The sequence below is a fragment of the Triticum aestivum genome, chromosome 5B, assembly GCF_018294505.1.
Source record: "Triticum aestivum cultivar Chinese Spring chromosome 5B, IWGSC CS RefSeq v2.1, whole genome shotgun sequence".
Classification (NCBI taxonomy): Eukaryota; Viridiplantae; Streptophyta; class Magnoliopsida; order Poales; family Poaceae; genus Triticum; species Triticum aestivum.
This window is the reverse complement of record NC_057807.1, coordinates 351130922-351153110: the sequence shown is the minus strand read 5'-3', so window position 1 is coordinate 351153110 and position 22189 is coordinate 351130922. Positions and strand designations below refer to the sequence as shown.

The 22189-nt window shown below is 45.1% G+C and overlaps 2 protein-coding genes across 2 annotated transcripts; one reads left to right on the top strand and one right to left on the bottom strand.

The window, feature by feature from the left end:
- Positions 1-373: 373 nt before the first annotated feature.
- Positions 374-1776, top strand: LOC123111819 (uncharacterized). The gene has a single exon (XM_044532695.1). It carries the CDS (start codon positions 539-541, stop codon positions 1541-1543), a length of 1005 nt encoding a protein of 334 aa, XP_044388630.1. The 5' UTR covers positions 374-538; the 3' UTR covers positions 1544-1776.
- A 512-nt stretch (positions 1777-2288) lies between these two features.
- LOC123111820 (protein SCO1 homolog 2, mitochondrial) lies at positions 2289-6274 on the bottom strand. Its single transcript, XM_044532696.1, has 9 exons — positions 6037-6274; positions 5081-5210; positions 4809-4884; positions 4309-4521; positions 3722-3811; positions 3502-3634; positions 3287-3425; positions 3089-3139; positions 2289-2712 (listed from the first exon to the last, which is right to left on the bottom strand). Exons 1-7 carry the CDS (start codon positions 6123-6125, stop codon positions 3305-3307), a joined length of 852 nt encoding a protein of 283 aa, XP_044388631.1. The 5' UTR covers positions 6126-6274; the 3' UTR covers positions 2289-2712; positions 3089-3139; positions 3287-3304.
- Positions 6275-22189: the final 15915 nt, after the last annotated feature.

Here is a 22189-nt window from a genome sequence, read left to right as displayed (position 1 = left end):
ATACTGAGAAAAAAAATACACTTATCTTAATGCATAATCTCACGAATATAGCATCGACTGAGCTAACAAAGTCTTAATTGACCGAGACTTATCAAAACTGTTTCGCAAATGTTTGGGTGACAGGGGCAGGGCAAGAGCACAAGTGGAATTCCCATGAAACCGAGACAGATACTGCATGGCATGAATATTCTCTGCCGGGCTGTTGCCGCCTGCCAGTGCCCCTGGCCAGTCAATCAGCCCTGCTAGATTAAGGAGCAGGAACAACAGAGACGCATCAGCATCAGAGACTGGAAAGGAGGAAACTGAAAACGAGACATCAATGAGAAAAAGAGAGAGAAATGAGACAGAGTTGCTAAACAAACAAACCTGGAGGAGTGGTGCCAACAAAAGCGAGCGCAAAGGCGAAGCTGAAAGCTGCCTTCCCATCCATCCATCCATCAATCCGCGCGCTTTCTTTTCTTTTAAAGCGCCTCTTCTTCCTCCTCCTTCCCTTTCCCTGAAGCTACCGGCCGCCACTGCTGCCCGCGGGACAGGAGCAATGAAGAAGATCAAGGCGGCGCGCGGGGGAGCGGCGGCCACGGCGCCGACCGACTTGCTCGTCTGCTTCCCCGGCCGGCAGCACCTGGCGCTGATGCCCAAGTCGATGTGCAGCCCGTCCAGGGCCACCCTGGACAAGGCGGTGGCCGCGCGCCGGAGGCAGCTGCAGCTCCCGGCCGCGCCGGCCACGCGGTACGGGGGAGGAGGACGTGGTAGTACTAGTAGCCCGCTGTTCCGCGGTTCTAAGGCGAAGGAGACCGTCGGGGACGACGAGCCGCAGTCGCCCAAGGTGACATGCGCCGGGCAGATCAAGGTCGGCCGGCCAAAGAAGCCGAGGCCCATGGTGGAGAAGCACGTCAAGGGCGACGGCGGCAGTGGGGGCAGGTGGGTCACCGTGGCGGAGGAGATCGAGCGGCTGCAGGAGCGGAGGAAGAAGGCGAGCTGGCTAGAGACCGTCGGGATCAGGAGGGACGCGCTGCCCTTCCTCGGCGGCGCGCTCTGGAGCCTTCGGCACAAGGTGAGGTGCTTCGGGTCGTCGCTCCCCGCCGCGGTGGACTCTTCGACGGACGACGACAATGACGTGGAGGAGCGCGAGCGCAAATCCGCCGCCGCGAGCGTGTTCTCCAAGTGGCTCATGGTGCTGGAAAGGAGCCATGAACCCCACGAGCAAGACGACAACGACGACGAGCTAGACCAAGAAGACGGGCGGCCGAGCAATGAGGCGGGAGACGACTGCTCCAAAGCGACGTCCGTGCCTCCGCCGTCGAACGCGCTGCTCCTAATGCGGTGCCGGTCGGCGCCGGCGAAGGGGTTGGCGAGGAAAGGAGCAGAACCGGCCGGCGAGGAGGCCACGCAGGAGAAGGGGGGCATGGAGGAGAAGAGGGACGAGCTGGTGTTCATGAGAACGGCGCCAGACTTCCTGAAGCTGTCCATCGACATCGCCAAGGAGACGTGGGTCGTCGGCGGCGTGGACCCCCTCGCGAGAAGCCGGAGCTGGAAAAGGTGACCTCTAGTCGCGCGCCGGTAGCCGTTGTACAGAGCTCGACGTATACCTTCCTTGTGCCTCGCCGGTTCCAATGTTTATTTTCCGCTTTGCAAAGCATAAATCCGAGCTGCAGAAAATGTTGTACGGTAGTATGTTTCTCCGCGATTCAATGTCGACACGATCGTAAGAGAATCTGTGATTGATGCACAAGTGACGCGGTGATGAAAGGGACATGGCTTGTTGCGCATTGGAATGCTAAATCAATCTAGGCATCTAGTGATCTGCACGCATCACAATCACAACCAAAAGAAACAGAGCAGAAATCAGAACTGCGGGTCGTCCGACGCTGCAGAGTGAGAACCTGAATGTTGCATGCATCGGAATTACTACTACTGCGGCCTCAGCGTGGCAAAACCTGCTACGGTTACATCACCATCGCAAGATCACGAAATAATCAGCATATGATAACGGATTGGTCTCTCGATCTACATCCCAAACTGCAGGCATCAGTTTACACTTAACTTGTGCATACACCGAAGGGTGGCTAAAGATCCGCATACATGTCAACACCTAGCAAAGCAAAAGTAGCGTAAAGAAATGAGTGTGCCCAACTCGTAATGGCGGCAGGTGGAGTATGTCCAGCTGTGGCCAGACACGGCATATAGATATCGAGTACTGCAAAAGGGAATCGGCAGTGAAAGCTCTCCTAGCCCTGGTCACTTACACACCCTTGAAAAGCTAATTTGCTCACAGATCGGAACGCTTGTGCTAAACATTTGTTTCTCTGAAGATATGATCACATGACAGAACATGGGCTGTAAAGCTTCTTGTTTACCTGTTCATCCAAAAGGCATTAATGAGTTCCTGAGTCCGTGCTACGGAACATGATTACATTAGTTTCAGCGCATCGAGTTAGATGAGGACACGATGGTGTGAAAATCACTCAGGCAGGCATTGCCAAACTGCAGGTGATCTGTAAATTCGTAAAAACATTCGTTGCGTGAGGCACTCTACACTTCTGCTCCAGTCTAGTTATACAGCAAAGAGCGATGATAGGGATAATAGGATCCTGAATCACTTGAAGGCAGGGCAAAATGAAGAGTTCGCCATGTCACCGGCAAGGCTGCACAGGGGTAGGGGATGACCTTCAGAGCAGACATTGGAAACTACCGATACCGAAGAATTAGGCCCTGCAACAATTGTTGTAGCAAAACTGTGTTAGCACCATTACTTAAACTTGCACATCAAACTCTTTCATGCACACACACAAAAATTGTGCAGAATACGATGTGTGATCTATCTACAGAACAGTAGAAATTTTAGATGAAAATCAGAAAGATTGTACAAAAAATCTGCCCTGTGTGCTGTGTATGATCAAGTGTAAGTCTTGATCAAATGACAATAATAAATGAAAATAATGTGGAAAACAATACGCTGCAACAAAAAATGGATGACACTGACATATTAAAAAAAAATCAGCTAGCAGCAGGGTCTAAAACTTAGAAGTAGGAATTACACAAATAATTGGTGATAAAAAAATGAGAAGCACTTCTTGACAAGTATTACCAATTAACGATCAGAAGATAAATTCTTTCACCATCACATCTGCAAAGCCACCTAAGGTAAGAAATGTTAAAATCTATTAGTACGCAGATACTTGCTACTTCCAGAAAGGAAAAAAGATCAGCAAATACAAAAAAATACAGGTATGCTTTAATATCTCAGATCATAATTAGTTGAAGCAAATAAAATCAAGAGGTATACCACAGGCAATCTACTAGACTACTTCGCTGCTGAATTAGATGCTTTCTGGATCTCCGTTGTTATCGCCTCAGCAAGGTCTGATGCCTTATACTCAGCTCCAAAGCATCTTACTGTCTCCAGGCATGGATCTAGCAAATACCTGTAACTCAAGACAGTCAAGTTCTTGAAGCTTTATCAAAAAAGTAAGTTAAATGAAGACTCTCGTGTGCTCTTACATGTTATGAGAACTTTCTACAATATAATCCTGACCAACTTCACCAACTTTTTTAAAGAAAATGCGGTATTCTTGTGCCATCTGTCTTATTGCATCGACTGAGCCTGTTAATCCTGTTATTCTTGGGTCGAATTCTGCAGTTCAAATGAGACTAATTATCACTTACAAATATAGCGCAAAACTGACGGTTCCAATGACATAGAACAAGCATAGAGGCTTACCACTAAGATATGCCTTAAGCTGAGCAGGTGAATCACGTTGAGGATCAAGTGTGACGAAGAGTGGTTTAATCTTGATATCATACTTTGACTCTATGAAACAAAAATAAAAGGTTTGTAAGAGATCATGAAGATAACAAACCAATAAGCAGAATATAGCACACAGAAAGTAGATGCTTTAAATTGCGGATTGTCAGCAATTTTAAGTACAACAGACAATTAGTAGTTCAGGCTGGAGCACGACTGAGATAAGAAAAGGATTAGTTAAAATAGCTTCGAGAACATAATTGTGACAAAGAACTTAATACTAAGTAACGCAAAGAACTATATATCATTGGGAATTAGCATCAAATGTTTTAGCGAAATTGGATGCTTTTAGCCCAAATATAATGAACAAACATGCATTTGTCCACTCATAGACCAAAATAATCATATGCAGTATGCATAATAAGGGTGTTAACTAATATTTTGGAACAGAGGTAATAGATCTGTACAAGAACAGAGAGATAATGATGTGATAAAAAAATAACAAGTAATGCGAAAAGATGAGGTGCTTCCAATGGTGTATTCAGGATGTGGTAACAACACACCTAACAGCTTAACAACATCAGCGATCTTCTCAACTTCGTTCGGCCCCACATCTGGGGATGATGTATAGCCAAAATACATCAGCGTCCAATTCCCTCGAAGCTTTGATTCAGTCACCACATTGTTTTCTGTATCATAGAGCTTAAATGGTCCTCCGATTGCAGGTCTGTTGGTAGTGCACCTTTTGGGAATACTGTTCTGTTGTGCTTGTTTACCTGGAAACACCATGATATGAAAGAATATAGAAATAATAAACTCAATAAGACACAATAAAGGGTTAACGAGAACTGTTTTTCGTTCAAGCTAAGCTACAATGTACAGCTGAAAAGTAATAATGAAAACTGCATCTCACAGAAGCGAAGAAACTCTGGTATTCTAATATTAAGAATTTTTTTAAAGCAACACTGACTGCCAAAGTTAAACTGGCTGAAAAGATTAATACATCAAAATGTATTACTTCAGGAAGAACAAGAAACATCACTTCTGAAGAATTTGTAAGTACCTAAGGGAACTGCACGCTTCTCATCATTATAGTGAACATAAGTGGCTAGTCCAGCAAAGGCTAGAATGGCAGATGGCTGCAAAACCAACATTCACATGTACATAAGAATATGATGTTGGGCCAAATCACAGTCCACATGTCAAATAAGAAACTATTGAAGTTCACCAATAAGCCATGATAATAGTTGCCAATACCGTAAAAAGTATGATAAATCGTAGTTAAGGGGAAACTGATAAAATAGGAAGATTGAGCAGGCCAGGAAAGCAACATACGACAATGTAATATATTAGTGGCTGAGAATTTGACTCGTTCTCTTCAGCAAACTGTCTCATCGGTCTATCATACTTGGAGCTTCCTCCGGTAGAATAACCTCGAGGCTGGTAACCCCGCACCGGAAATTGCCTGCACAACCAAATTCTAAGGATTACAAGAACTGCAGAGTTAAACAAAGAGAGAATGCCTAGGTTGAACAACATACATGCAAACAGGCTTCTGAGAATATCGACAGGTAGGAAGCATTCAGATCATTCAGGATTTAAATTAAAGCTTATAATAAAGTAATAAAATGATGAGTAATGACTAACGACATTCAATCCAAGGTCTATCATCCATAAGGGGCAGAAAATGATTATCAAATGAAATTCGCCATGGTATAGCTTCAATAATTCATTCCTACCATGATGTGGGCACTTATGCCAGTCAGAGCCATCAACAACAGAGCATGTAAATCAACTACAAAATGTTAAACAGCAGTGCAGCGAAACTGAACAGCAGGACATGATCATAACCGACCCACATATCAAAAGCTATTTTAAGCAATCACTAATCACATACACACACAAAATGCAGCACCTGAATCCGAATGAAGAACAAAGACTGCATAGCGAGGCATAAAGCGTGCAGGGCACACACAATTGCGGCGATTCACTAACCATACTTGACAGAAATTTCCCCTCCAGTTAATTTACTCCCAACTCCGACCAGTCTACACAGCGGTGTTACAGGCCCGAATCCTCCACGTTCCTACAACGCACAGACGGCTCGCGTCCTTCCCCAGGCAGAGCCACCCTACGGGCCTGACCAGCAACCGAAACGAGGACCGGGCCGGACGAACTAAGGACGCCACCGCGGAAACGCCCGATGAGGCAACAGCACAAACAGGTAGCGCGCGCAGGACAGGAGCATCACGCGGAAAAAGTGACCGAGACACGAGGTAAGCCAGCCTTACCTGGTCTGCCACGGCGGGGGCACTCCGGCCGCACGGGCGGTGCCGAGGCGGCGTAGCAGCGAGAGCTTGAGGAAGCGCGCGGGCAGCATGGCGGTGGCCCGGGAGGAGGCTCCGGAGCGAGGCGGGGGCGTCGGCAAGGGATGGAGTGGAACTGTAGGAGGGGAGTATTTTGGAGGTTTTGGGGGGTCTCGGCTCTCGGTCGGCCGTGTTCGACTTCTTCTGGTCCAAGAAAGCAGGTTTGATCTTCGTGCAGCCCAAGATATCGTTTTGCTGGGCTGGCCGGTTCATTTTCACAGTCTTTTATTTTCTTTATTAATCTTTAAGGAAAACATAGAACGTTTCACTTTTTTTTTTCAAGTTAGGTTTCACTTTTTCTGAGAAGTAAATTTTACGAGTATCTTCGTGTTCGTGCTATCTCTACTCCTAATGTCTCAGTTGGTAGGTCGCGTTTCGAGTTTTATTTTCGTCCCACCATTTTCGTCCGGGTTTTTTCCGTCCTCAATCCCACCTCCCACATCCCACCGATTCCCCACCTCCACCTTCGTCCGGTTTAATTTCGTTGGTTATTTTTCATCGAGTTATTTTCCGTCTCGCCTCTCTGTCTCCCACCGATTTTTTTATCGTTCAGCCCGCACCCACGAGACGCTCCTCTCCTCCCTCTCCTATGCGCTCGATCCCCTCTCACGCCTAGGGTTCGTAGAGGTTGCGCCGCCACCGCTCGGCTCGGCCTCCTCCTTCCCTTCCCTCCCCCACCTCCAGCCACACCCGTCCGACCACCTGCCGGATCCCGCGCCGCCATGCCCTGCATCGCTCCAGTCTTTTCCCACAACTCACGCATCGCAACGGCGCTCGCGCCCGCGCGGTCTCCTCCATGACCTCTCTCCCTTGCGGCGGCGGCACACATGACCCATCCGACGGCGAGCTTCACAGGTCAACGCATCCTCTCTTCTCTCCCATGGAAGTCCCTTCCCTCTCACATCTCTCTCTGTCTGCGAGCGGTGGCGGCCGGCTGCGCGAGAGGTCGATCTGGTCACGCCTTCCCACCATCGTCCGCGCTGCGTCGCTATCGGAGGGACACCCTGCCGCTGTCGGGGACTCGCCGTCATTGAAGCACGCCACCACGCCGCCGCACTTCTGTCTCTCCCTGCTCGCCTCCCGCGGCCAAGGAGCGTCCCAACCTCGCCATGTCGCTCGTGTGGCTCCCATGGTGCCGCCCCGCATAGCTCCTTGCTGAGCGCCGCAGGTCATGATGGCCGCCGATTTGATCTGCACAACCACTCAATCCTCGGAACTCCCGATCGACGCCAACTCGACCGGGGGCTGGGGTGAGAAGACTGCGACAATCCAGATGAGGAAGATCACGTCGTGGACGATTGCCTCAGCCCTCAGGGTCCTTTGTTGTCACGGCATGGTTGACCCTGTGCTGCGGGCCGGCGAGGTCGTTGAACTTGCCGAAGGCATCGCCAAGCTTCTATCTCTAGGTTAGATTCGGGCACCTGTAATCTATGTGCATCATATTGCTCATCGTTAGTTCGGTTGTGCCATTTTTTTGACTACTGTATGCCAGAACACCTAGCTTAATTAGAGCTCACAACCGCAGTAATCATCCATTTATGCTGCTCAAACAGTTTCTCATGTGCTCTCTAATTTAGTGCACACACATTTTGACTGAGTGGCAGAGATATAGAGAAATTGTTTGATTTTGGTGCAACATGACTCTGATGATTATTTTTTGTTACCTTTCCTATTTAGATCTGCACCAATCCTTGTCAGAAAATTGAGAAGTCATGGCATAGTCAAATCTGAACAAGCCGTGTGGAACTTCGCCATGAGTCTGCGCATGAATTTGGGAATGGACGGATGACACTCCAAAGAAGTCAGAGAATATTTTCAACGCGCAACAGGACAAGAGAAAAGAAGAGAAGCAAAGAGAGGTGGGTTATCGCTCCTACATTGCTTACATGAACATCTTGATTTTTTTAGAAAGAAGGCATAGACCCGACATTAAATTAATGACACCCTGAAAAATAGAAAAGGCAAAAGAAACACGATACAAGGTGCATGGTGCTGTAGGATCAGCTTACAAGACATGAAACAAACCATGCAATATAAAAATATAACAGAGTGGATTTTCTACTCCCAGATGCACCTACACCATTCATGAAACAGTAAATTCAAAAGAAAATGAAAAACAAAATCAAAAAAATATGAAATTTTGAGACATGAAACTAGATCAAAAGTTTTAGCATCTTGCAAATTTTTCACCACGAAATAACATTCGTGGTGAAAAATGAGGCGTAAGTAGATTCACTCATTTTGGTTCGTAAGTAGTCCATATTGAAATCTATATAAAGACTTCTATTTAGGAACGGAGGGAGTACAAAAGAAACGCCTCTTGATCGTCGAAGTCCTCAGCCATGAAGCGAAACACCAATGAGGCGTAAGTAGATGATGAAAACATAGCAAGCACCGCGCAGGAGTGAGATCACATCAATCAATATTGATTTGTTTGATTTGATGAATATTCTACCATTTGAAATAAATCTGAATGTTATTGTTTATTATTCTTATGGAGTGTTTGGCAGTGTGAGCATGTAGTATAAGAGTACCTTATCCGTTCAGCGGGGTGCTCCAACTTTTGATGCTGGCAAAGCTTTTGCAATGATGGCTGCATCCTCCATCATTTGTTAGTCTCCGTTGGAGGTTTAATCAAACTGAAGTAAATATGCTAGATTCTTTTGTCAAATAAAAACATGACTGTCTATTTTGCTTGTCAGGACCAAGATCTCTAGCTATCGATGAAATTTTCAGAGTAGTTTTTGTTGCCTTTGTGTAACCCTGATAGCAGCTTCTTGAAAGGTTCAGATGTGTGGCAAAGGATTTCAATTTTCCTGTTTACACAAAGGAAACTCAAGGAAGGTTCAGATTTCTCATGCTTGGTTCTGTGCTCTCAGGGTTACATAGACAAAAATGCCTCCTATTTACACAAAGGCAACTCGAGGAAGGTCCAGATTTCTCATGACTGCTTCTTCGGCATTTTATGCCTGTACCATCTTATTAGAAAATGTAGTTTGTTTTATAGCTGATGATGCTTGATGCTTTTATCGATCACTAAATGCTCAGTTCTAGCTCATAAACTACATGGCAAAAGCTAATTCCGATGGGTCTGATGCAAATAATTTTCATCTTTGGACATGCCTTTAGTTGATTATTTAATCCTTTTATAAGAATCTATTTAGCTTTGTATTGTTGCAGTTTCATTATATATCCACTTACCAATGCATCTAAAGATTCAACAATGTAGAATCCAGCACCAGTCTTGAGACTACAAATTGTTTCTTCATTCCTCCGTGTTGCACTGTAGGTGATAAGGGGTCGAGGTCGTATGTTCGTCGTGTCATCAATACACATCACTTTTCTTTTCCTTTCCCCTTTTTCTGCTCTTGCATTTATTTCTTCTTCGCGCACCTCTATGTCTACTGCTTTAATATGGTTCTGATTGGTGCCCTGCATATTCCAAGATATATGGATTTTGGTCGAGACAGTCATCACATAAGTAAAATGCTATCAACCTCTCAATTTCTGAATGGATTTGTTAAATTGCCTTTCTCTTGTTGGATCACATACCTGATTTGTTTGTTGTCCTTGAAGCAAATACCATGACATGAGCTTGAAGAATTCAAAGATACAGAAGGTTGACAGAAAGAGGATACACTGATTTCAGCTGCGGACACTGAGCTGAGTCTCTCCCTAGCAGGTAACTCACCTTTCAACATATTCATTGCAGAAGCAGAAACAACGGGATACATGACCTGAATACTTGCATTCTGACATGTTTTTGCCCGTGCCTCAAATAGGAATGATGTCCATGCTGTTAACCTCTACAAGTTACCCACACTTCAGATAACCCAAGGTCTGGAACCCCAACAAGTTTAGTACGTAGCAAATGTAACTTCTTCTCTAACAAAAATAATAATGAGAGGCATGTTACAGTTAGTTTTACCCTGAGAATTGATCATCATTCATGCAGATGTGTGCTTTGCAAATCGACTGACCTTTTTTGTCTTCTGTGAATAGATGTTGAATGCTAATATAAATCTGCTATATGTCTCAGCAAAAATGTGGACTTCATAATTTGTCTTTCAATGGTGCATAGTTCAATTTTGTCTTCCTAATTTATACAGTATCAGCTCATATGACAATTTATCTCATAAATATGTATTCACTCTTACAGCACCACCATGCATGTTTTCTACACTTCTACAGCAGTCCATCTTTCAATTTTGATTTGCATAACCATGCATATATAGTGTATTGAAGCAGCAAATGGCATTTATCATGCTGCTAAAATAAGCATCAAAATTGAAGAGTGTATTGTACCAGTGGGAGAAGTTAATGTTCCACGGAATTGCTAATCCCGTCTCGAAGGTTTAATGTTTGTTATTGACCTAAGAGAAAATGGGTTCTGCATCTCTGATGTGATGTATTTCTAACAAACAATGACAAAATGCATGGGTAATTACTCTTATATAGTTTGATGCTTGAAAAGTTGTAGAGTCGGCGCCTCTCTTTGAAGTGTACATGATGTAATAAGAACAAAAAATAAAGAAGCATCTTGAGTACCATGCCCACATACAGTGTTAATGCCCACAGCTCTATTTTGTTCCATTAGAAAATACAATTCTATTTTGTTACATTCAGGTAATGTTATATCATGCACGTGTGTTACATGTGTATCTCTCTACTTTGTGCTCCAGATTTGTTTCCCTACAATATGGCAGATTAATGTATATTCTTTTGAAGTCATAGTACATTCATGGTCTGTATATATGTTTGTATGCTGCCAACCTGAGTCCGGTAGGCAGCGGCTGATTTTTTCATTTGCTATCTTTATATTTTTCAAAGCAATTTAATCTCTTATCTTGCACCTATGATGAACCTACAATCTAGAGCACAAGGAAACTATAGATAATTTGTTCTATTGCCTCTGTGAACTTGATATATATACATGTATTGTTCGTGGCAACGCACGGGCAACGCACGGACACTCTACTATAGATAAGAGAGACAGAGGAGGATCAGACTGATTGGTGACTGACTGCTATTTCTGATAATGTCTGCAGTGTAGGTTGATCAGACTGTACATACACACACATACACCCTTATAGTCGGAGGATCCACGGAGAGCGATGGAGGGGAGGGCGAGGCGGCGCTCCAGCCCGTCCGGGATGCGCACCAAGGCAGTCAGGGTGGAGCCGGAGCCGCCACCGACGACCAAGAGGCATGGGCCAGGGATGAGGGCGGCGGTGGTGTACTGCCTCTACCGCAACCACCACCTAGAGCACCCACACTTCATGGAGGTGACCCTCGCCTCCCCACAAGGCCTCTACCTGCAAGGTTAGTTAGTAAGATGCAACTGGTGCCTAATCAGTAGTTTATTGTAGGATGATGACTTACCATGAATGATTGCAATTTTTTTAGATGTGATTGACCGGCTGGACGCCCTGAGAGGGAAGGGCATGGTGGCCAAGTATTCCTGCTCCTGCAAGAGGTACGTACATACATATACCCATCAATCTCGAGACCTGTCTGTTATCCGACAAATATTGTGTTTATTCATAAGGCAACGATGCAATGCAGGAGCTACAAGACTGGATTCGTGTGGCACGATCTGTCTGTGGATGATCTGTTGCTGCTCACGCAAGTAATAGAGTACGTTCTCAAGGGCTCCGAGTTCCCATTCGACCAGTCAAAGCCTCTGCCAATGCCAGGTATGAATCATGAGCAACTGTAATTTGTTCCTTTTTCGAACTGCCACTTAATCATATCCTACTGTTTCAGATCATCAGCAGAATAATGCAGTATGTGCAAAGGTTCAGCCCTGCAAGCCGGCTCGACAACAAGAGTCGCCTCGTTCTCCTGGATCATCAAACCAAGGGTGGACTTCCAAGTCTCCGTCTCCTACTCCTACAACTTACCCTACAGTTCTAGTCATCAAAGAGGAAGTACCGCCGCCACCACCAACAATAGCTCGTGCTGCTGTTGTTCCAGCCATCAAAGAGCACGCGGTGCCACCGCGACTTCCCTAGCTGATCTCGCCGTCAACACCATCTGCCTCCACCATTGGAGAATGAAGGACACAAACTTTTGAATTAGACCAATTGTTTGATCGATCATTTTTGTTCTCTTGAAAACGATGTATGGTCAATTTTAGTATTCTGATGTGATTGAAGAATATAGGAGGGACAAAGAGATGTGCTATTGCCAGGACAGTTATGACTCTCCATTCAGGTATTCAGGTATGATTCTCCATGGTCGTGCTTGTCCTGTTCACCTGGAAGTTTATTGATGGGAGGGAAGCCACTTCTGCTTTGATGATTTCTTGGAAGTTCAGGTTAAAACACTTTTGCTCTTAAAGTCTGTTTATCAATTCTTTGGATAACCTATGTAACGATTGGTTTTGATTTTCATACGGCTAGGTGAATTTACAATCAGTATATACAAGTCAGGTTGTGTTGCGAGAGAATTTCATTCCCTAGAATCATTGTCATTGTTGTTGCCTACAAGGTACTTGAAGAAAATGCCCGAGACATATTTTAAGGAGTATAATTCAGCACTAAGGCTATTATTACAACGATGGAATCTTTGTTGTGGTAGTTATGTCTCCAAATGTGTCGATCCCTATCAGCTTACTGAAGTAAACTTATTTATTTTTTCTCTGTCGATTTTTATTGGCTTACTGACAGCTTATTTATTCTTTTCGAATTTTAATTCCTTGATCTTTGCATCTGCTCATCTCCATATCACACAGAAGGTGCTCAGTGCAATGCATCATGCAGTGATTCCATGATAGCTAGGAATTAGGAAGTGCCCATCATCTGTATGTTTCTACAATTTTCCTGCTTGTTAGAACATGCTTGATGTACTTACACATTAACAAAAATGATCTGTAACATTCATGAAAATATTTGGGTTTGGTCCTCTACTTTTTTACTGTTTATTTACTCATGAAGATAGCAGATGTCCCTGTTTTTAAATATAGTTATCTGTGCTTCCAGTTGGTAGAGATCAAAGTATTAACTCGCCGATGTAGGGAAAAAGAGCTCTTTTATACAGTGGATACATGGTGAGCCTTTTGAAATTGTTTTGTAGAATAATGCCCATATAAGGTCTGGTCTTTTGGGTATATAATCCTATCTTGAGATGAGCATTGGCAGCTCACATAAGTATACAACAGTATACAGTAGTATATTTGACAGATGATGATGATCATTGGCAGCTCACATAAGTATACAGTAACATATTTGACAGATGGGCATTGGCAACTCTTCTAAATCTGTGTTTACCATTTAACAATAAACTATGTAATTTAATCAATAGACTCACTTCAGTTGCCATGCTAACTGAAAATCTATATGTCAAATGATGCGACTGTCAAGTGGAAGTTACTCATATTTTCTTCCGTCACCTGAGAAGTTTCTTTTTAGCAAGCTTGTTTAAGTGCAGCCGAAGTGTACTCTGTTAGACGATCTCCATGTTTTCTATTGAGATCAGAGAGCAGCTGAAGTAGTGATGGGACTCTACCATTTTTAGGTTCTGAAGGCAGAGCTTCTTACAGAGTTAGTCATATTTGTTAGTTCTGTGAGTCGAAGAAATCTTGATAGCTTGTTTCTTCTGCTCAGTGTGCTTGGTGCATAAATTGGTTGCTTGTGGCAAATGTTGTTTAGTGTCCTATTTCATGGTACCTGCGGCTGCTATATATTTGGAGATCTTTTTGCCGGTATTTCGAGTGCTAGGAGAGTTTCTAAACTACTGTCACGGCATCATAGATAGGATAGTGAACCAATGTGACATATGTATAACATTTCTTGTGAGATTCTTTGCAGCAAACTGCATGAGCGAGCAGTCCATTAGTATCGCGTGAAAGAGAGAGGGCGCCATGGCGAAGATGAGGTGAGCGTTATCCGGTTTTAAAGGAGAATTTAACCGCCGGATCCAGACTAGAGGCTTCCTTCGTCCGGCGTGTTCTGTTTTCTTTTTAATTTTCTGGGCTTGCTGAGCTATGCCCTCAGCAGAACCTTTGTACTTTGCCGTGAGACTTGGGTGGGTGTGTGTGGACTTGCTTCTATTTGTATGCTCTGTGGCGGTTTGCTTTATATATAAAGCGGGGCGAAAGCCTTTTTCGGTAAGGAGAAGGCCCCAGCGAGAAATGTCCTGCTAAGACGGGAACTAGCGGTATGGCAGGAAAGGGAAGTGTGCGTCGTGGGGTGGGGTTTTTGTGTTGGGACCGCATGTTGGGATAACATATGGGTTGGATTTGGGGGCATCCGGAGTATTTAGACGGTTAAATTTTGAGGAGCTCACTTAATGTCCTAACATGTTGGGACGTATGAGAGAGAAATAAGATTTGACCTTGGATATGACCATTTGTGTGATTTATTTGTATGGATTATAGCTCGTAGTAATGCACGGGCGTTTTACTGCCGGGAGCGACAACAACCATTGGTCTCTTCTTGGCCTTCTTAGTCGGCATCTCCTCCATCCGGATGCCCTGCGGCACGAGCCACTTCGCCACCACCTGGGACTCGACCTTCGGGAAGTTTAGGTCCGTCTTCGCCCGTCCGGCACGCCACACCGCCACGTCGTAGGCACGCGCGGCCTCATTGGCGGTGGGATACGTGCCGAGCCACCAACGCCGCCGGGCGTCGGAGAACTCCAGTCCGAAGTTCCCGGAGGGCTTAGCCCTCATGCCGAAGAAACCGGACTTGGCCTTCGGCGTCTTCTTCGGCGCCATCGGGGAGCGAGCGACGGCCGAGCGGAGAGCGAGGCGGCGACATGCGGCGTTGGGCAGAGGCGGTCGGAACGGGGCGGCAACATGCGGCGCGGGGCGGAGGCGTACGGAGCGGGGCGGCGGACGGACCAGAGAGGAGGCAGACAGAGCGGGCCCGGGCGGAGGATGGACGGAAGGCGGAGGCGGCCGGAGAGGAGGCGGGCGGGGTCGGAGCGGGGCGGAGGCGGCCGGAGCGGAGGCGAACGCGATGTGGCAGCGCGGCGGCAGGCAGCAGCCTAGGCGGGTTGGAATCAGTGGCGGGCGTCTGGATCTACGGCGGGGCAAGGCCTTAAAAAGTTAACATGTAATTCTTGCTAACTATTTCAAGAGCCCGTGGCAACGCACATGCACTTTACTAGCTACTAGTAGTTCATGTCAAATTTTGAGATTCCATGGAATTGCAATCCTCCTCCTCATTTTTTTATCTGTGTGTGCTAGTATGTGTCTCGTTCATAAAAAAAGTCCAAGTTCCAAGCACGTATACACTTACATGACAAAGCAAAAAAGACAACAAAATGCTAATCTTTATACAAAGGACATCAGCCAAGAAGTAAAATAACTTGTAAAATACAAAAAAAATGCAATCAAGGCAGAAGAATCTCCTGAGCTTGATGCCAACACCCGTCATCTGCCTCAGGCACCCCTCCACTGTCTACTGTTCATCCAGCCCTCCACACCATGGGGTCCTGTACAACCACCCATCCACGGACACCCCTCCACCGTCTACTATTCATCCACCCCTCCACACCATGGGGTCCTGTTCATCAAGAGGCAACGCCACCGCTCACTGTTCATCCACCCCCCCGCAACACTCATTGTTCATCCAATCGATCGGCTTCAGTTAGCAGCAGTAGCGAAGGAATCGCTCGATCGGGTTCAGTTAACAGCCATCGATCGATCGCTCGGGTACAGTAATGCGTAGCCTGCAGTGCAATCGCCCCGGTTCAGTTAGAGCCCAACACCTCGCTCGGGTTCAGTTAGAGCCAACGCCTCGCACACACGCGCGTACGTGTACGAGAGAAACGCGCATCGCTCGGCCCCCGACCTCCCACCATAACCGGGAACTCCCCAAAATTTTCCTCCCACTCGCTTCTACCATGGTTTTTTCCGTCATGGACGGCCTAAAGGATGTCATGCAGCTGCGTCTCTGGCCCGCCCATGACGAAAAGCCCATTTTCTGTCATGATTTTTTGTCATAGAAGTAGGAGCCCACCACATCTATGATGATACCGGGTTTTGTCACAATTATCGTCATAGAAGTGTCATATGTATGACAGAAAAAAATTTGTTCGGCCCAAAAATGTCACGGATGTGTCTTTTCTTTGTAGTGTTAGCACGACGGTGCACGCGCTCTGCAGCGTTTGGCCGCGTCCAGGACGTCGCCTAGCTCCGGCCCCTCCGGGGGGGTCGTCGTTATTTCATGCCTGTGCATGTTTAGGAGGATCCCCTCGTCGTTGCCTTCACCCTGGACCCCTCTCCCCCTCCGGCAGCTTCCTCATCGGACGCTCGCCGCCGCGTGCCCATGGGTGAACAGTGGCCTTTGGCTCTGTTCGTCGCTCGTCTCCTTCCTCCCCGTGCCTCTTGGCCTCCTTTGCCCCGTGAAGCTTGTCAGTGTTGCCTCGTCGCCTTCCTCACCCTCCCGTGATCGCTGAGCCCTGCCAGGGCATCGGTCGGATGTGCACGGCAGCCTCCGACTTCGGCATCCTCTCCTCGGCTATATATAGCTAGCCCCGCGGCATTCTGAGCTCACCACCATTCTTCCAACCTTCCTTTGGTCCCGCCTAGTCCCTTGCCCGAGCCCCGAAGCCCTTCCTCACCGTGAACCATCGCCATGGCTGCCGCCTCTACTCTTTCCAATTCCGGTGAGGTGGACTCCCATTCCCTCTTCCACCACCACCAAAGGCATCCCCTAGACCCTCCAACCCTTCCCACCTCCTCATTTTCTCCCCGGAGCAGCCAAATCACCGTCCACCACCATGGCTGACGACCTCTTCCATGGTCACCGCGTTGCCGCCCCTGCTGCCCTCCTTGACGACCGTGTACAGCCGGGACGGAGGCGACGCTCTCTCCCAAGTCCGCCGGTGGTCTCAGCATCCCGAACGGTGGCCGGAGTCGGGCGGGCTCACGCCGGAGCCGGCGACCCCTCCTCTACTCTGCGTGCGGCGTCGAGGAAGAAGGAGCAGGCACGGGAGGAGGGAGTTGACCAACACGTGGACCCCGCGACTCCACCCGTCAGCGGCACTAGACTCGGCCCCGCCTTTGCCATGCTGGATAAGTGGAGGCGTAATCCACTATATTACGTCTTCACTTTCTGAAAGCGTATTCTTCTTCTTCTTCGGGCCAGAAGGCGTTTTCCTTTCTGAAAAATGTACTTTCAAAGAAGGCGTGTTCTATTTTTCTAGCTAAGGGCTTGTTTGTGATGATTTTATTATAGATAGGTCCCTGGCGGAAAAACAACTACATTCTTTGCTCACAACTCCAAATGAGGTGATTCCAAAGCCCACTTATTTGTTCCGTCGAGCCCGTTACAATGGAATCATTTTCACCATGTGTTAACATTCTGAAGATGACCATTTTGCCCTTGCCCTTATTCAGCCCCCTCCGAGAGAGAACGTTTTCTGGTGATTCTTACCGCGAGTTTCTCGCACTTCTTCCCGGTGAATCCCTCCCTCCCAAGCAAGCCACACCCTCCACTTGCATGACTACAATGCAGGGACATGGTTTATTTATTTGAACTCATTTAAAATATAGCTTTAGCTACATGGTTTTGTGCATGGCATTCCTCAGAGTTGTTTTTGATCTTGCTATTGCCATGCTACTATTTGGATTACTAGGGGTTATGTTTGTTATTGATGAATGTCATGTTGCCATTGGATTATTAGTGGCTAGTATTATTTTCATCATGATGTTAGTCAGTATGTTGCTTTGGAGTATTATTTTCGGAGATGATGCTTGCATGTGGATCTTAGCTCGATATCTTGTTCTTGATATTGGAGTAGTAGTATTATTATTCCTGGATTCAACATGCTCGACGTTATTTTGTTATCCTTGGAGTATTATGTTATGGCTAGGTTATGCTTTGGATTATTTGTTGGATATTGCTATAACTTGGTTGACAGATGGATATATGATGTCAGAGCATCAGATCTACCTTGGGGATAAATTCCGTCATTAGTTGGTCAGGTGCCACCAAACCGGGCTTTTCCAGTGCAACCACATTTGCATCTATGGGAAGGCCCTAATGCGGTCTATTGTCATGCCTCTCGCTGGTGCCTCCAACGAGGGAAGGTTATGGGCATGCGTTACCCTGGCCCGGTAAGCAGACATAACCTTGTGTGCCCGTAGTTGGATAGGTCCCATTTTGTCCCTGTTTGGGACCATTTTATGTTTTAACATGACGGTGGCCGTTGGATGTCACGAGTTGACATTGGGTCCACCCAGGACTGAACCCAAAGGGGGTGTTGCCCGGAGTGGTCGGGAGAGTGTCATGGCGGTAGATTGGTTTTGTCGGAACATCGTTGGTCCAACCGAATGGGAGCACGAGGCCATGGGTTCTGTGATGTGGGTATAGTGTGCTAGCCTCAGCTGAGTGTGTGTTTAATCTATCGGTAGCCGCGTCCTCGGTCATGGGCACAAGTTCGTACTAGGTCACACCCTTCGATCAACACTCACATGACGGAATGACTTATAGATGATTTAAATGTTGTTATGATGTAATCAGTATCAGTTTGGCAGGATGCCGATGATGATGTTGAGATGATATTGAGGATGATCATTCAGTTTGTTATGTGATCACGAGGTGATCTTGTGGATATTTTGATCATGAGGTGATCGAGATGGTATATTGCTTGGCCGGATAGCCAAGAGTGAGATGGTTACGGAGATTGAGATGTTGGATTATCAGCATTGTAGTAGTTTCATATCATGCTTAGTAGTTGCTTTTGCATCATGGTAGTTGTTAATTAATCAACATGTTTAATGCTATGTTGTTGTTTTGCCTTGATGCTTTTGGTTGTTGTGAGCTTGCAAGTACATTCAATGTACCGACCTGGCGTGTCATGCCAGATTGTAGGTGATGCTAGGATTACTTTGCTTGTCTAGGAGTCCGCCCATGCGAGCTAGATCATGTCCTAGCCAGAGTCCCTGTGGAGTGGAGTTCATCACCTTCGTCGTTGTTCCGCTGCTAGAAGATTTCCACTCCTACGAGTTGTTCCGCTTCTAGCATAGAGCAAGTATAGCATCACATGCGTAGTGTCGTCGTGTTGATGTGAACGTTTTTAACATCAGACCCTTGTATTTATCCTTTGTAATAAGAGCTGATTTGTTCTATGCCAAGCAGTGTCGTATTCCATAAGACTTCACCTCGATCTCTGGGCTGGAATACGGGGAGTTCCGGTCTCTCTGGGCCGTGGTGGCACAAGCGTCTTGTATTATATGAGTCTTTGCTTGTTTTGCTTTTTTTAGTTTGTCACAATTATCCTTGCTAGAAACACCTATTTGAGAGAGCCAAAATAGTGTTATGATTTGTTAGGATTGCTCTATGTGCTTCACTTAAAATTTTTAGCTATGGAATTGCTCTAGTACTTCACTTATATCTTTTTGAGAACAGTGTGCTTTAATATTTTTCAAGAAATAATCTCATGCTTGACTTAGATTTATTTGGGAGTTAGTAAAATCTTTTCGAGAAATTCTCTCATGTTTCACTTATATTATTTTGAGAGAAGAAAATTTTATGCTCATGTTCTTCACTTAAATTTATTTGAGCTTGTCAAAAGCAATTGCAATATATGAAACTAGTCCCAAAGTGATAGATATTCAAGTGGGATATAAGAAAAACTTTCATGAATATCATTAGACAACATAAACTTGATTCTTTGTAATTGTTTTGAGATATGATGATAGTAATATATGAGTCATATTGGCGAGTAATTATGCTTTAGTAAGAATGTTGGTGTTAAGGTTTGTGATTTCCTATGCAAGCACGAAAGTCAATAGTTATGCAATGAAATTACATTCTACTTGTGGTGCATTATTCACTATTAATTATGCTTAATGCTCGTTTATGAGAATTTTCGTTTCTTGGTTGGTCGCTTCTCAATCTTTTTGCTAGTCACCACTTGTACTAAGTAGAAATACTACTTGTGTATCCAAAATCTTTAAAACCAGTTTTGCCATATGAGTCCACCATACCTACCCATATGTGGCATTTCCATGTCGTTCTAAGTAAATTTATATATGCCAACTCTAATTTTCCAAATGAATTTCCTTTTGGTGTGCCCGTACCGCTCATGAAGTGGGAGGGGGTGGCCAATATTTTCCATGCTAGATGTGTTATTCTCAAGATAAGTGTTTATTCACTTGTCATTGCACGAAAGTACGATGGTAATAGGGATGCCCAGTCCCGAAATGAAAAAAGAAATTTACTTTATGTTGTCAAAAAATAAATTCCTTGGAAAGTGTTGGTATGGATAACAATGGATACGACTAGCCGTGGAGTGTGAAAGTATGGTGGAAAATGAATAACCTTTATTTTATGTTTGGGAACCACCCATGATATATCTAGCATGGAAAGTGTTGGGAATTACTCGGTCGTTTTCATTGACGGGAAAAACATGCCTCTCAAAATACTTTTTATCTCTCAATTTAAACTTTGAGCTCTGGCACCTCTACAAATCTCTACTTCCCTCTGCGAAGGGCCTATCTATTTACTTTATGCAATTTATATTTATATTTGAGTCTCCGTCTTCTCTTATAAAGCACCAAATAGGGAGCACTATGATCATACTTGTGCATTGAGTATAGCTAATATTCGAGTGTGTTTCATGAATGGATCAATGATTGAGCATGATGTGCTAGGGATAACTTTCTTTAGTGTTGATATTTTGAAAGACATGGTTGCTTGTTGATATGCTTGAGTATTGAATTCTTCATGTCAAATATAGACTATTGCTTTGAACCATCTAAAAGTCCAAATGTCCATGCTACAAAAGAAAAGAATATGTGATGAACATGTTAGGTAGCATTCCACATCAAAAATTCTGTTTTTATCATTTATCTACTCATGGACGAGCAGGAATTAAACTTGAGGATGTTGATACGTCTCCAACGTATCTATAATTTTTATTCTTTTGTGTTGTTATATTATCATTCTTGGATGTTTTACAATCATTTTATAGCAAATTTATATCATTTTGGGACTAACCTACTGACATAGTGCCCAGTGCCAATTGATGTTTTTCCCTTGTTTTTTACTTCACAGAATATCCCTATCAAACGGAGTCCAAACGCGGCAAAACTTTTTGGAGATTTTGTTTGGACTAGACGACAACTTGGGAGCCAAGGAAGCACCTGGGGGAGGCTCGTGGGGCCCACAAGACACCAGGGCGCGCCAGAGGCCCCTAGCGTGCCTTGATGGGTTGTGGGGCCCATAGGGGCCTCCTCCACTGCATCTCAGCTCTATAAATACCCAAATATTCCATAAACCCTAGGGGAGTCGATGAAACACAATTCCAGCCGCCGCAAGTTCTAGAACCACGAGGTCCAATCTAGAGCCCTATTTGACGTGCCCAAGGCGTTCACTCGAAAGCGCTAAAAATCTGATATCAGATTTTTAATATTTCCAATTTTCTATGGTTTTCCATTCTATAAGAATGAAGATGAAAGGAAGTTCAATATATTTACTTTTTATATTTTTTGTATTTTAAAATCTCATGCATCAAATAGCCTCAACATTGTATACCAACTCATGCTAGCACGTCACACATCCCCTTAGGAAAAGAAAGACGTTGCAGAATGTGTTGTTGCGAGTTGGTGTCTAGGCCAAGATGTATTTATATACAAATTTCGCGGAGTACATTTATGTTGAATCTAACTGGAAACTTAAGCAAATCTAACTCATAAGCCATTATGACTAACCTCCCTTAAACATTTTAGATGATCAACATGATACATTTAGGCCTTTAGAGTATGCACAATTATTGTGATACATTTGTTTGCTCTTCAAGTCTTCTAGATGCAATAATAATAATAATAATAATAATAATAATAATAATAATAGAATTATGGTCTTCCAGTTATTGGTCAAGTGTTGATGATGTGGCTCTATGGATAAGCACCACGGTGGCAAGGCACCCCGACCAACGCTGTTAAGGAGAACAATGCCCTTGCTTCTCCTCCATGCCTCCATTCCAGCTCTCTACCTGGGAACTAAGGTAAATGAATTGGATTGCTCTCAAACAAACATTGGATCCAACTCATAGTGGTGAGGTACTTGAGGAGAATTCTACATAAGACTTGGAAAGTGCATTTGAAGGATGACATCAT